We start from the raw sequence: 13,875 nt of genomic DNA, 5'->3' as shown, positions 1-13,875 counted from the left end.
ATGCTTGCTGAGCCACCTGCAGAATGACAGGGCTGCTGTCTACACTTGATCTCAGCCAAAAGGCTAGGAAGCGATGACAAGGTGGTTATCTAAATGCCTAAAAGCCAGCCAAACCACCGTGACTGTCCCCCAGCCTATACCTGCCCCCTCCGCCAGCTCTGGGCAAGCTACACTTCTGCTTTGCCACAGGCTCCCTGCCAGCCTCTGCCAAGAGGGGACACTAGAGGGAAGCTGAGGAGGGAGAAGAGATCTGCTCCTTCCTGTCTACTCTCAGGCCCCCAGCCGCCCTTCTGCACCCACAGCAGCAGTTCTTCCCTGGGTTTTTCCCTGGGTCGGCAGAGGAATCCAGTCTGCAGCTTCCCCACACTCGCAGCACTGGCCTGGCCTCCCTCCCTACCTCCCTCCCTCTGTTTCCAGTAGTTTCTGTGTTCCTTCAGAACTATCAGTGTAACCACTGCCTGCCTTGCTTCCTCCATGACACTCAAGAGCAAGGGTGAGGCAAGTCCAGCCCACCTGCCTCATTTTGTAAATAAAGTTTTATCAGAACATAACCATGCCCATTTGTTTACATATTGCCTATGGCTGCATCCCTACAACAAAACAGTCAAGCAGTTGTGACAATATGGCCCAAAAGCCAAAAATAGTTACTATCTGGCCCTTTACATAAAAAGTTTGCTGATCTCTGCTTTGGAGTTCAACTTTATCCTCCAGGCTATTCAGTGAATGACTTTATTCCTCGTAAATAATTCTCTTCATTCAAGTATCTGGCATGGTGTGTTTCCTGGCAGGATCCTGACTGATGCAAAAATGACAACACCTAGGTGGCATGAATGCTCAGGCCACAGGGTCACTCATTGCCAATGGGCAGCTGTTCAGTCTCTAAAAGGGCCCAGTAATGAGCAGTTTCTTTTTTTTAAGATTTTATTCATTTTTTATTTTTAGAGAGGGAAGGGAGGGAGAAAGAGAGAGAGACAGAAACATCAATGTGCGGTTGCTGGGGGTCATGGCCTGCAACCCAGGCATGTACCCTGACTGGGAATCAAACCTGCGACACTGGTTCGCAGCCTGCGTTCAATCCACTGAGCTATGCCAGCCAGGGCTACGAGCAGTTTCTCAAAAGGAGAATCTGCAGAAGAGAGCAGGATTTGTTCCAAACCCCAGAGGCCTACGCCGTGAGTCACCTCTGGGTGGCTGCATCCCCACCAGCCACCAGCTCTCCTCACATCCCTGCCTCTGCTGCGTCAGCAGCCCGGGTGGCAGATCAGCCTGGCCACGGCCAGCCCTGGGCCTCCCTCAGAATGAGAAGCCAAATGGGTTGTTTGGTAAGTGGGTTCAAGTAGCACACTCAACTTGGACCCAGGTAGAAGCTGCTGCTCAAATCCAAAAACACACCAAACAGCGCCAGTGCCAGCCAAGCAGTACCCCCACCTCTGAGCTCTCCAGTTTAGGTCAGTTGGGACTCTCGCCTGACTTCCTAAGTTTTAACCTTTCCAACTTCTTCCCCTGTCCTCTCAGCCCTCGGCCTTCCTATAGGCGCCACCTCCATACCCCTTCAGTGTTGTTTACTCTTCAGTTAGCTGGGTCACCACTTTCTACCCAGTGAACAATTCTTACATCAAATTCTCTCTGTTCAAGTAGCTGGTGCTTTTGGTCTCCAGACAGAACCTGACCGACGGATGTCAGCAGCGGGTTTGGGTTACTGCTACCCATTCCTAAATGCTACTTCCTGCTCACTGTGTGGGCCAGCTGACACTGTGCGGACCGTGGAAACCAAGTTCTCTGGGTCCTGCACAATGACAGGGAGTGGGAGAGTTGGAGTTGCTCCCGTTTCCGGTGGTCCTGGGAGAACGGCGTGAGCAAAAAGCATCTGGCAAGTCGGTAGCTCGCAACAGTTGCCAAGGGCTGTGTTGACCTGCTCTAGCAAAGACACTGCATTTGGGCCAACAAATGCAATTGGAGTCCCCACCTGATTAAGTTTATAATAATCTGCAGTCATTCTCCAAGACCCGTCTGCCTTCTGCCCAGACCAAACGGACCCATTGAGTGGAGATGAGATCACTACTCCTGCTTCTTGCAAGCCATTAGTAGTGGCACTGATCGCTGCACTCCCCCCAAAGGATGGGGAATTGCTTTTGGATTGCTGTGCTGGGAGAGATGGGGAGTTCTAGGGGCTTCCACTTGGCTCCTGCCACCACAATGGCCCTGACTCCAAGGGTCGGCTGTGACAGCTGCCATGTGTATCTGTTCCAACTACACAGCCAGGACTGGGGAAAGCACAGGGTGGGTCCAGGGGCCTGGTGGGCCGTTCTGAGTTGAACTAGGGCTCCCATTCCATCTATCACCGCACTATGTAAGCCCCACTGTGGTCCACCAGTCAAAGCAGGAAAAACCAGAATGTTTGCCATCTATAAAAATGACAGGGGGCTGTCTAAATATCTAAAAGCTAACCAACACCCTCAGTGTTGAGAAAGAGCCTGTCTAGAAACTGGTGTAGTCTTTCTAGGAAACAGTTCAACAGTACACAACCAAAGCCACGCAAAGGGTATTCCACAGTCACTCCAGTCGGACAGCCAGTCAATCAGCTGCCACACGGGTGGGGCTTTTGTGCACAAAGATGTTTGTTTACAGTTGTTCATAACAGCACAAACAAAACTGAATACCTGGGAACAACTCAATATGAAAAATGTTTCACTAATTATAGTACACCCACGCAGGGATTAATATACAGCCATTAACATCCAGTTTAGGTGAAAACAATATCATTTTCAGCCTTTCAGATTGGCAAAGACTTTTTTAAAAGATTGATAATACCCATTGTTGGCAAGAGTGCGTGAAGTTTGACATCCTTGTGCACTTCTGGTGGAAATATAAATTGATGGAAGCTTTTTGAACAGCTACTTGGCAGTATAAACTAAAAAAACAAACAAACCCATTCATACCCTTTGACCCAGTGCTCCCACTGCCTGGAAGCCATCCCTCGGGAGTACATCCGCCAATCCACAGACCCGGCTGATGGCAGCACTGTCTGCGCTGGCAGAAACTGGAAACCACCCAAATGCCCATCAAGAGCGGGTGAGTTAAATGACGCATGCTCAGCTGCACCACGAAATCCATATTCCTCCACTTGAATTTCCAACAGGCATCTCAAAGGATCCATGGCCAGAGATTAGGTACTTCCCTGAATCCCCAAACTGCTCCTCTCACATCCTTCCGCGGGGGAAACTGGCCTCACCAACCACCCAGCTGCTTCGGCCAAACCCTACAGTTGCCCTGGATCCCTCTCTCCTACCTGCACACACCCGACCCAGGGGCACACCTGACAGAGAGACCACTCGAGCACAAACCAGCACCTTCTCTCCTCTAAACCCCATGACCTTCTAAATGGGCCAACCTGCTTCTACTCTGGCCCCGTTACTGTTATTTCTCAAGAGAGTGGCAAGAGTAGCAATTTTTATTTTATTTATTTATTTATTTATTCCTCACTCAAGGGCATTTTTTTCATTGCTTTGAGAAAGGGAGAGACAGAAACATCAATCAGTTGCCTCCTGTACATACCCGGACTGGGGATCAAACCCTCTACCTAGGTATGTGCCTCAGCTGGGAATCAAACCTGCAACTTTTTGGTTGCAGATTGGTTACAGGACAATGCTCCAACCAACTGAACCATACTGGCCAGCGTGATCATTTTTAAATCTTTAAAAAATTAGGTCAAGGTTACATATCCATATAATGGAAGATTATTCAGTCCTGAAAAGGAATGGAGTGCTGACAGATGCTACCGTGTGACTGAACCTCAATCACATCATGTTGAGTGAGAGAAGCCAGATGCAAAAGGCCATGTATTGGATGATTCCATTTATATGAAATATTATTAATAGATAATCCCATAGAGACACAGAGCAGACTGGTGGTTGCCAGGGGGGCTTAAGACAGGGAGAATGGGGCCTGTTTAAGGGATATGGGGTTTTATTTGGGGGTCATGAAAATGATTTGGAACTAGACAGAGGTGATGGCTGTGCAACATTGTGAATATTTTAAATGCCACTGAATTGTATACTTTAAGATAGTTAATTTTGTTATAAGAATTCCACCTGAATGAAAAATAAAAGAAAAAAAAATTAGATCTCAGCACGTTCTCTGCTTAAAACCTTCTAATGGCTTCCCAACACAATACAAATAACATCCAAACTCCTGACCCACAGGTCCTCATGATCAGGGGGCTCTGCTCTGGGACCTGGCCCTCTCCCTCACCCGCTCCCCACAAAACTCAGGGGGAGGGAATATTACCCCCATTTTAGAGGGGAAATTGAGTCCAGAGAGATGAAGTGTTTTGCCAGGGGTCACACAAGAACTCGGGCAGCCTGCAGCAGGCTTTGCCTGGCTTCTAACCAGTTCACAGCTGTAGTGCCTTGGTGGCCGCCTGGCCCTCCTTCCGGACAGGGCACTGCAGCCCCAGCTGCAGAATGCTCACTCTCAACTCTACAGGTGAAAGAACCCCCTCATGGTCCCGCCCCTCCCTGAGGACAGTCCCATGCAACAACGTATAGGTGAGGGGTGTGAAGGCCTGCCTCCTTACCAGCTCCAGAGCTGCCTGCAGGAGGCCCAGTCATAGCTGCATCGCAGCTCAAATCTTCCCTCTGCCCAAGCCTGCTCCTTTACTCCCGCACAGGGCTGGCTTCCAGGTGCACCCCAACATACCTCCTACCTACCAACCTCCATCTCAAAGTCAGCTTCCTGGGACCCCAGCCTAAGACATCTGTTTAGCCCTTGAGGGCCAGGCTAGAGGGCATAGACTTTACCCTGAAGACCCTGGAAGTCTACAGCTAAAGCATTCGATTTAGATCAGATTTGCATTGTAGAAGATTCCACTGGAGGACAAAGAGAGAAATGGGAGGCCAGCAGGCCAGTGAGCAGGATGGTGAGAGGGGCCGGGGCCCGAATTCCACCATGGCAGTGATGGCAGGGAGGCCAATCCCAGCAATGGCCACTGGGTGGAATAAATGGCCGGTATTTCTAGACTTGCCGGTGAGCCCTGCCCTGGCCCAGGGTGACATGGGATGCTGGTGCCTCGGGCTGCCTTCCACCTGGAAGTTACTCATCAGCTCTGGGCCAGCCTGTTGCAATGCCAGACTTGGCTCTGCCTGTCATTAGAGGTGTGGCCTGTACATGGAACCTTGGTGACTCAATCGGTCCATTAGAGAAAACTGGGCTAATACCAGGCCCTCCTCATGGGGTGGCCATGGACAGGCAAGGAGTTAACACAAGTTCAGAAAGCCAGAACTAGGGCCTTGTGTGGCGTTAGTGACCACTACCTTGCTCCCTGCAGCTTCCCAAGTACCTGCTGGGTATCTGGAAAGGGCACAGGCCTTGGGTCAGACACACCTGGAGGCCGTGTGTGTGTGTGTGTGTGTGTGTGTGTGTTGGTGGAGGGGGCAAGTCCCTTCACTGCTGAGCCCCAGATCACACAGCAGTAGGAGGGAAGTGATCCTCCAGGCCATGAGCAATTGTTAGGAGAATGAAGCAGTACTTGGAGAGCTCCTGGCATGTGGTGTGAAGTCAAACGCAGCTGCCGCTGCTGTGAGGCTTGTTGGGAGTGTCTGCGCAAAGCTCGGCACACCCGGCCATCCCACGGCAGGCAGCTGAGCCTCGGCAAGGCCAGACCCCGCCTGTCCTTTGCGCTGTCAGCCTGCTCCTCCTCCAGTGTTCTCTCCCTAAATGTCACCGCCATCGCCCAGCTGCCCGAGCCAGGAATGAGAAGAACACCCACGTCTTCTCTCCCATGTCCCCCACCCCAGGCAGTCAGCCACTGAGCCCTGGCACGCTCCAGCCTCCCCTGTCTCCAACTCTGCTGTCCTCTTACCTCCCCACCTGTCATCCTGCCAGTCCTGCTGCCCCCCACCCCACTGACTCTGTTTCTTCACTTAAGCCAGCTCAAACCCTTTGGGACACAGCCCACGGACCTCCTCTTGAGAGCCAACCTCTCTAACCAGCTCAGTAAGAGCAAGGCAAGGCCTGACACTGTGTCCCCAGGGTGCAGCACAGGGCCTGGTATACAGCAGACACTCAGTAAATGCTCGCTGGCTGGGGCATGGACAAACGCATGGATATATACATATATACCCTGGCTGTGTCAATAGAAATAACATCAACAGTAATGTGAGCGGGCACCTGCACACAGCACCACCGCCTGCCAGCACCGTTCTCAGGGCCTACACGGATTAGCTCGTTTCATGCCGACAGCCCTGGCTGCTAACAGCTGCTGTTTCCCCAATTTTACACTAGAAGAAGTGATGTTATAGGGAGTTTAAGTAACTTGCCCAAGGTCACACAGCTAGTGCGCAGCAAAGCCAAAGTTCAAACAGGACTCAGAACGACGACTGCAGCAACTGACCAGAAAAGCTCCTGGCCACTGTACTGTGCTCTCACCCAGGCGCCACCCACCAGACTCTCCCACAATCCTCTGGTGCAGGCCCGGGGCACAGGGGGTAAGATTCTTGTCCAAGGTCACGCAGCTATAAATAGAGCTATTTCACTACTTCTTTGCTGTTAAATGTCCATTTTAGTGGTTTCAGTTGGGGGGGTCCCCTGAAGTTTACACTTACTTCTGGGGACCCTGATGACCCAGCTGTGGAAATGGAGGTCAGGCGGAAACCAGCCAGTTGGGTGGGTGCTACGTGCCAGCTCTCACAGTCCTCGCCTCCTGTCTCCTCAGGTTCCAGCTTCAAGCCCTTTAAACTCACCTGAGGCAGAAGCTTTCAACCACTGGCAGCCTGCAGAACAGTGCCTCGGGCCTGCCTGTGGGGTAGAGTGGGGAGACCCAGCCGCCAGGACCCCAGGGGCACCCCCACCTCCGCCTCTACCACAGCAGCTCTGCTTTGTCCAGGGTTCTGAGGGCGCTTTCATTTGCGAAAAAAGGTTTTGCAGTCAAAACAACTTTTGAAAATCTGTGCCCTATGGGATAAATGTCCTTGTCAAGTTAGGTGGCCTTCTTAAGTCTACCCTGGTGACATTCAGGGGCTTGGATGCAGTGAATTCTGGGATGGAAGAGGCAGGAGGGTGAGAATCTCCAGTGCCTTTAGCCAAGTCCAATGTCAAGGCTACCCTAATGTTCATGGCCACAGGTCCTCGCCCTGCACACCTGCCTGGGTGTGCTCTAAACAGGCACTTATCTGTCTTCCGTGGCCTAGTCCCACCTCTGTGCCTGGGAGCCCACTTGGCTTCCAGTGCCTGCCCTGACCAGCAACGCTGGCGGTGCTGCGGCCCTCATGATGAACCTGTCAGGTTTCACTATCCCCATCCCAGGGCGGGAGCTGAGCTTCGGGGAAGAGAAAGGACATACCACAACACTCAAACCCAAGCCCTGGTTGGCGTAGCTCAGTGGATTGAGTGTGGGTTGTAAACCAAAGTGTCGCAGGTTCGATTCCCAGCCAGGGTACATGCCTGGGTTGCAGGCCATAACCCTCAGCAACCGCACATTGATGTTTTTTTCTCTCTCTCTATCTCTCTCCCTTCCCTCTCTAAAAATAAATGAATAAAATCTTAAAAAAAAAAGTTGAAAAAAAAAAAACACTCAAACCCAGGTTGGTTGGACTCCCAAATATTCTTTTTTGGCACACCCTCATCTTCCCGGGCCCAACTCTCCCTCCTCACCTTCATCCAGACTCAACCCACACTCAGGACCCGCTGGCACTTCTAGCGTGCCCCACTCCCTCTTATCCCCTGACCTTTGTAAATGCCACTTCTTCAGCTCCAAAAACACTGTCCTCCCATGTCTCCTGCATCTTTCTGACTCCATACCCTGTGAGAGTATCATATCCTGCTTGAGTGTCACCTCTTCTGGGAAGCCCTCCCTGGATGCCTGGCTAGGTAATAAGCCTCCCCTAGAACTGAATTTCCCCCATCATAGCCCCAGTGGCTCTGTCTTGTGGTCATTTGCTTTTCTGCATCCTAAGGAGACACTAAACTCTTGTGGGTTAGGTCCAGGTACCCTGTGCTCACCACTGTACCCTGTATTGCCAGCATGGCACAAAGACAGAGTAGGAGCTCAACAAGCGCTGATGAGCAGACTCATGAATTCAGCAGGCAGCTTTGAGGCCTGCAATGTGCCAGGCCCTCCTGGCAGGTACTGGGCACGGGGCACACAGTTCGGTCCCCGCCTTCCTCAGGAAGCTTCTCTTGATCTCCTTGTCCTCCACCTGCCTCCCACTCCACATCTCTTTCATTCACTCAAATCTCTGAGCACCATAAGCCATGGCGGCATAGGGAGCATTTGGCAAATATCTGGGACCCAGGAGGTAGCACACCACCACCCTTCCCCACATGTCCACCCCATGGCACTCGCCAGACTCAGGTACACAGCACATCATTGGCATGGGGAGCCCTCAGTGACTCTTCTGTTATGTGCCAGGCAGCTTCTGAGGCTCCCCTAGCTGCCCCTGCCCACCCTCCCTCAGCCCATGGGCTGTGACCCCCTTCCCCGCCCTGGTCTGGTGCAGCCGTACCCGGTTGATGAGCTCGCCGACCATGCCTGTCCAGGAGCCGTTGGGCTCGGGCGCCCCATACAGCCCATCCTCCACCAGCCGCAGGCGGTAGCGGAAGCGCAGCAGCTCAGCCAGCTCCCGCAGCATGTCCACGCAGAAGCCCTCAAAGCGCTCATTTCCCGACAGGGCCTGGAAGTTGGGCCGGCGCATGACGTATGGGTTTTCCTGGAGAGGCAGGGAGAAGTGGGGTCAGAGCCCAGGCACCTGGGGGCTGGGTCAGGATCCTGGGGCCCAGGCTGGGCAGCTACATCCAGAATCTGCTCAGAGTGGGAAACAGACCTGGATGCCAGGGCAAAGCACACAGGCTCTGCCAAGCGCATGGGCCCTAGTGGATGACAGGGTGCCACTGTCTCCAGGGCCAAACTGGCATTCGTCCATCTCCACCTCACATGCCCACGAGGGAGGCAGGTGACCTGGGAGTATATCACTGGATGGAGGTCAAGCCAGGCTGGAATGGGGTCTTCCAGAGTTTTGACCACAACCCACAGTAAGAGATTCATTTTACTTTGTGACCCACGTCACACACATACATGTATATGTGCAGAGACTCACATGCCGTAATGGGATCTAGTTCCACAAAACAGCCCTTACATTTATGCCTGTGGCAATATACCCTAATATTTTCTGTTCTGCTGTACACATTTTTAGACACCCAACAGTGAGCCACTGAACCAACTTCAAAGAGTGTCTGTCCCACCGGGATTCAGCTGCAGCCCAATGCACCACGAGAAGCCAGATGGCCTACGTTGAGAGGATTTGGAAACCCAGGTGGTTTTATAAAATCTCCTAATTATAAAGGTTAGCCACAGTTCAAATCCTAATATCACTTTTTAAAAACGCTGTGCAGGCTAAACTAATACCTGCCAGCTTGCAAACTCTGGCCTAGAGCTGGTTTGTTATGATGTTGCTTATCCCTGAGGAGTTGGAGCCAATTCTACGGACCCCTGTGGTGCCGAGTAAGTTCACAAGCTGAGAGAATGCTCCCAGCACTGGTAAGACGGTCCCACAAGGATGCCTATAACAGAAGGGAGACTCACCTTGCCATAGTTACTGCCTAAGTGGTGGTTTGTGCAGCGTCACTTTGGACTTAGGAAGGAAAGGAGGCGGGACTTAAAGAAGTCAGGAGAGCTCTGCAGTAACAGCCATGAGAGTGACCGAGTCCGGAGTGCCTGCTGAGCACAGCGCCTGGGCTGCATGCGTCCTCTGGAGTCTATCACCTTGATGCCTCACAGTGACCTTACACGGGAGGTGTTATTACACTCATTTTCCACACAGGAAACAGAGGGTCACAGAGGTCAAGTGACCTGTCTCCTCTCGGTCATTGGACACATCATTACTGAGCTCTGAGGCAGAGGTGGCTGCAATATTTTGCAGCTCTTCCCATCAAGGGGTAGAGCTGATTTCCCCACCTCTTGGCTCTGAGCCGGCCTAGAGACTTGCTTTGCCCAGCAGAATGCAGTGCAAGTGATGCTGTGTGAATTCCAGAGCCTGGGCCTTCAGAACAGCCTTTTGGGACTACCCAGTAAAAAAGCCAGGCCAGCCTGCTTTCGGAGGAGTGAACTGAGGTGTGGTGGCCAGCAGCCAGTACCCACAGCCACTCTGGACCTCCTGGCCCAGCCTGGCTGCCAAAGAACATAGCAACCAGAGTGAGACCAGCAGAACTGCTCGGTCGACCCACAGAATTGTGAAAAATAACACTCATAATTGTTTTGAGCCTCCAGGTTTTGAGGTGATTACACAGTGACAGGTACTATGAGGCCAGGTCCTATTATAAACTCTGGATTCCAGGACCCCACAAAGCCCTACAGCTGAGGGTCGATGAAACAGAGGGAAGTCAGTGCCTTCCCCCACCCTTCTCTCTCCCGAGCTGCCTTTTCAAATCCAAAATTGTGGAACTGGGGGTAGGAATGTGAGATGCTACTAATAATAGCAGCATCAGCGAGCGTTTCTTGTGGGCTTTGCTGTGTGACAGCTATTCTGTCAGCGTGGGAGGTCGGTATTATTACCACTGCTTTAGCGATGAGGACACAGGGCCTGAGAAGTGAAGTGGTAAGTGGCTGAGATGGACAAGTCAGTGTGACTTCAGGACTCTGCTCTGAAACCCTGTGCCAGACCGAACACAAATGGATAGAATCTGAGAGCGACACAGGAGAAGTCAGACACAGAGCCAGGGACCCAGGTTGGATATCAAAGCTGGAGATTCAAAAATCAAGAATGGTCTAGGTAAGCACCCAGGGTTAGAGCCGGAAGGCTTTTAGTACAGCCCTCTGGATGTGCAAAAGAGAAAACTGCAGCTCAGGGAGGTCATGTGTCTTGCCCAAGGCCACTCAGCTGAAACAGGTCAGTGGGAAATGGAGACCAAGAATAGCTGGGATTCAGAACCCCACTGCTGCGAGGTCCAAAGCCCTTGCTCCTTCCAGCAGGCCAAGCTGATCTCCAAATTCCAGACTAAAGCACTTGGGTTGTGGTTTTAGGGTCAAGGCCTCAGGACCAGGGTCTGAGCTTATAGAACCAGAAACAAGGACGGGGCCTGTGAACAGAACTCAAGATCAGGAAACAGAGATCTCGGGCTCAATTTAGAACTCCAGACTGTCAGAACTGAGGGTTTTACAGGAGCCTCTAATCCCGGGTTTTCAGGCTTCTTCAAAGAGAATCTTCTGCAGAAGCATGGCAGGCAGACAGTGGGCTGGGGCTGTCTGAGCTGAGAATTCATCCTACAAATGTCTGTGCACCTGCACCCAAAAGGTAGGGCCCAGCTAGTCCTGGGGGCATGCTTGCTTGCAGCGGGAGCCAAGGCTGGAGCAGCCTAATTCGGGACAGGTTAAAAAGATTACTGACATCATCAAAGTATCCCAGGGGAACAACTAAAACAACAAGTCCTCTCAGATGTATTAAGAGGGAAAAACAAGCTACAAAATGTGTACAACATGCTACTCTGTGTGACAGGGAGAGTGGGGAAGAGTGGGGATAAGTATCTGCACAGATACTTATAGAAGGATGTGGCTTCTTGAGGGAATGGAGAACTGGAGAGCACGGAAGACTGATTTTTCACTCCATCTCCCCTCTTTGACTTCCAGTTCATCTAGGGTTATATTAAAGCCTGTCCCTCCCTAGTTTAAAAGTTTTAATATTAAATAGTAAAATGTTTAAATTTTTTGAAGTACATTTAAAGGCAGATGGAAATGCAAATGGCCAAGAGGAACCAAAGCAATCCCAAAGAACATGAAAATGGGAAGACTCACCCTACCAGATATTAATACTTAACAATGTGGTATGCAAGCAAAGACGGACAAATGGAACATAGGACAGAGGGTCGGAAACCCACACGTAAGTAAATACTCATTTATGACAGAGGGTCGGAAACCCACACGTAAGTAAATACTCATTTATGACAAAGGTCAGAGTCTGTTGAAGGCATCAAGAATGATGATTTTAATAAATGGTGCTGCTCAACTACACATTCATAGGGAAAAAAATGTATTCTGATCCCCTTCCTCACGTGACACATAAAAATCAATTCCAGGTGACTGTAGATCTAAATATAAAAGGAAAATGTATTAATTTTAGAAAATAAACAGACTATCTTCATGACCTTGGCCCAGAGAATTATTAAATTCTAAAAGAATTAACCATAAAGAAAACGAAACAGATAAAGTGAACTTCAGTAAAATTAAAAATCTTTTCATCAAATTATACCATTGGGAGAGAAAAAAAGACCAGTGAGTGGAAAGGCAAGCCACAAAGTGAGGGAAGACATTTGTAATACATATTTTATTACAGACAAAAGACTGTATCCAGCATATATAAATATCTCACATATGTCCCACTTTAAAAAAAAAATAAAGACTAGAGCAGAGACTTCTCAAAAGAAGATTTCCAAATAGCCAATAAACACAGGAAGGTGGCTGGCTTCCCTGATCACCAGGGAAATGTAGGTGAAAACTACAGTGTGATTGGGTCCTGTATGTGCTCACCACTGGGAAAAATGAGGAGCAACTGAAATTCTCATTCACATACTGCTGGTGGGAGTAAGCATGGTACTGCCACTGCAGACAACACCTCGGCAGTATTTATGAAAAGCTGGCTAGGTGGCTCAGTTGGTTGGAACATTGTCCTATTGCCAAAAGGTTCCAGGTTCAATCCCTAGTCAGGGCATGTACAGGAGGCAACTGATCCATATTTCTCTCTCACATTGATGTTTCTCTCTCTCTGAAATCAATAAACATACTCTTGGGTGAGGATTTTTTAAAAAGCTGAAAAAACCCTGCAATTCTACTGCTGAAATATACTCGACAGAAATGCTATATGTGTTCACCAGAAGGCATGTAGCAGGGTGTTCAGAGCAGGACACTTCATAATAGCAAAACACAGGAAACAACTCAAAAGAGCATCTACATTTGGGGGCAAAATAAACTATGCTCCATTCATATAACAGAACACATAACAATGAAACTAAACTGCTCACAATATGGATGAATGTCACAAATACATGAGCAGAAGAAGCCAGACCAAAGAGAGAACACAGAGTACGATGCTTTTTACATGAAGTTCAAAGGCAGGGAAAGCTACTCTGTGGTGCTAGAAGTTGAGATGGTTGTTGCTTTGGAAGGGGCACAGGGAGGGCTCCAGTGGGAAGGCTGGTCACACAGCTGTGTTCAGTTTTTGAAAATGCAGTGAGCAGTACACTTAGGATTTGTGTAAGCTTGTGTATGCATGTAACACTTCCATAAGAATCTCTTAAAACTAAAAACAAAAAAATTAAAGTAGGATGGGTTCTAAAACATTCCTCACAAGCTGCTTGGCTAGACCTTTTTGTGAACCCAGGACCCAAATCCATATCTAGGACTTCCTGGGGTGCCATTTAAATGACCCTGATCTAGCCCAACCCCTTCACTCCATTATGAATATTTTAACTCCCTCACTCCAAAGGAGACAGCTGAGGACAGAGAGAGGAGACCCACCCAGGTCCCAAAGCATGTAGATGGCAGAGCCAGACCTAGAACACAGCCCTCAGGACTCAGAAAAAAGCAGAAATTGAAGCAAACCAAGGTGGTGTAGTGCAAAAGACAAGCATGTGGGCTCTGCCACCTTCCAGCTGGATAACTGGGATAGTCACTGAACCCTCACCTGAAAACCCAAGGCACAGTGGTTCTCACCTCGGGGCTGCCAGGAAGACCGAGTAAAGCACTGCTCAGAGACTCTGGCCATGAGCATCGCCATTTTTACCCAGGGTGCCAGATCAGGGGAGAGAAAGGGAAAGGACTCTGTGCCTAGCTGGGCACCACCAGGGGCACCACCAGGGGCACCACCAGGGGCGCTTTCTGATCTCGTGCAA

General features: G+C 50.2%; 3 protein-coding genes across 5 annotated transcripts in view; 2 read left to right on the top strand and 1 right to left on the bottom strand.

Moving 5' to 3' along the window:
- LOC118497666 (carcinoembryonic antigen-related cell adhesion molecule 21-like) overlaps nucleotides 1–13,875 on the top strand; it is an 834,765-nt gene that overhangs the window by 273,870 nt on the left and 547,020 nt on the right. The window lies entirely within an intron of this gene.
- Nucleotides 1–13,875, top strand: part of LOC118497667 (carcinoembryonic antigen-related cell adhesion molecule 1-like) — a 746,496-nt gene that overhangs the window by 190,796 nt on the left and 541,825 nt on the right. The gene's annotated exons all lie outside the window — the stretch shown is intronic.
- The window catches only part of GRIK5 (glutamate ionotropic receptor kainate type subunit 5), a 51,180-nt gene that overhangs the window by 21,678 nt on the left and 15,627 nt on the right, over nucleotides 1–13,875 (bottom strand). For all 3 annotated transcript variants that reach the window (XM_036012820.1, XM_028530358.2, XM_036012822.1), the window contains one exon: nucleotides 8,502–8,705. In XM_036012820.1, coding sequence (XP_035868713.1) covers nucleotides 8,502–8,705 — 204 coding nt within the window. The remainder of the gene's footprint in view (nucleotides 1–8,501; nucleotides 8,706–13,875) is intronic.

This window comes from Phyllostomus discolor, chromosome 12 (assembly GCF_004126475.2).
Source record: "Phyllostomus discolor isolate MPI-MPIP mPhyDis1 chromosome 12, mPhyDis1.pri.v3, whole genome shotgun sequence".
Lineage (NCBI taxonomy): Eukaryota > Metazoa > Chordata > Mammalia > Chiroptera > Phyllostomidae > Phyllostomus > Phyllostomus discolor.
The sequence above is the reverse complement of the archived record's forward strand: the minus strand, read 5'-3'. Positions and strand labels throughout refer to the sequence as shown.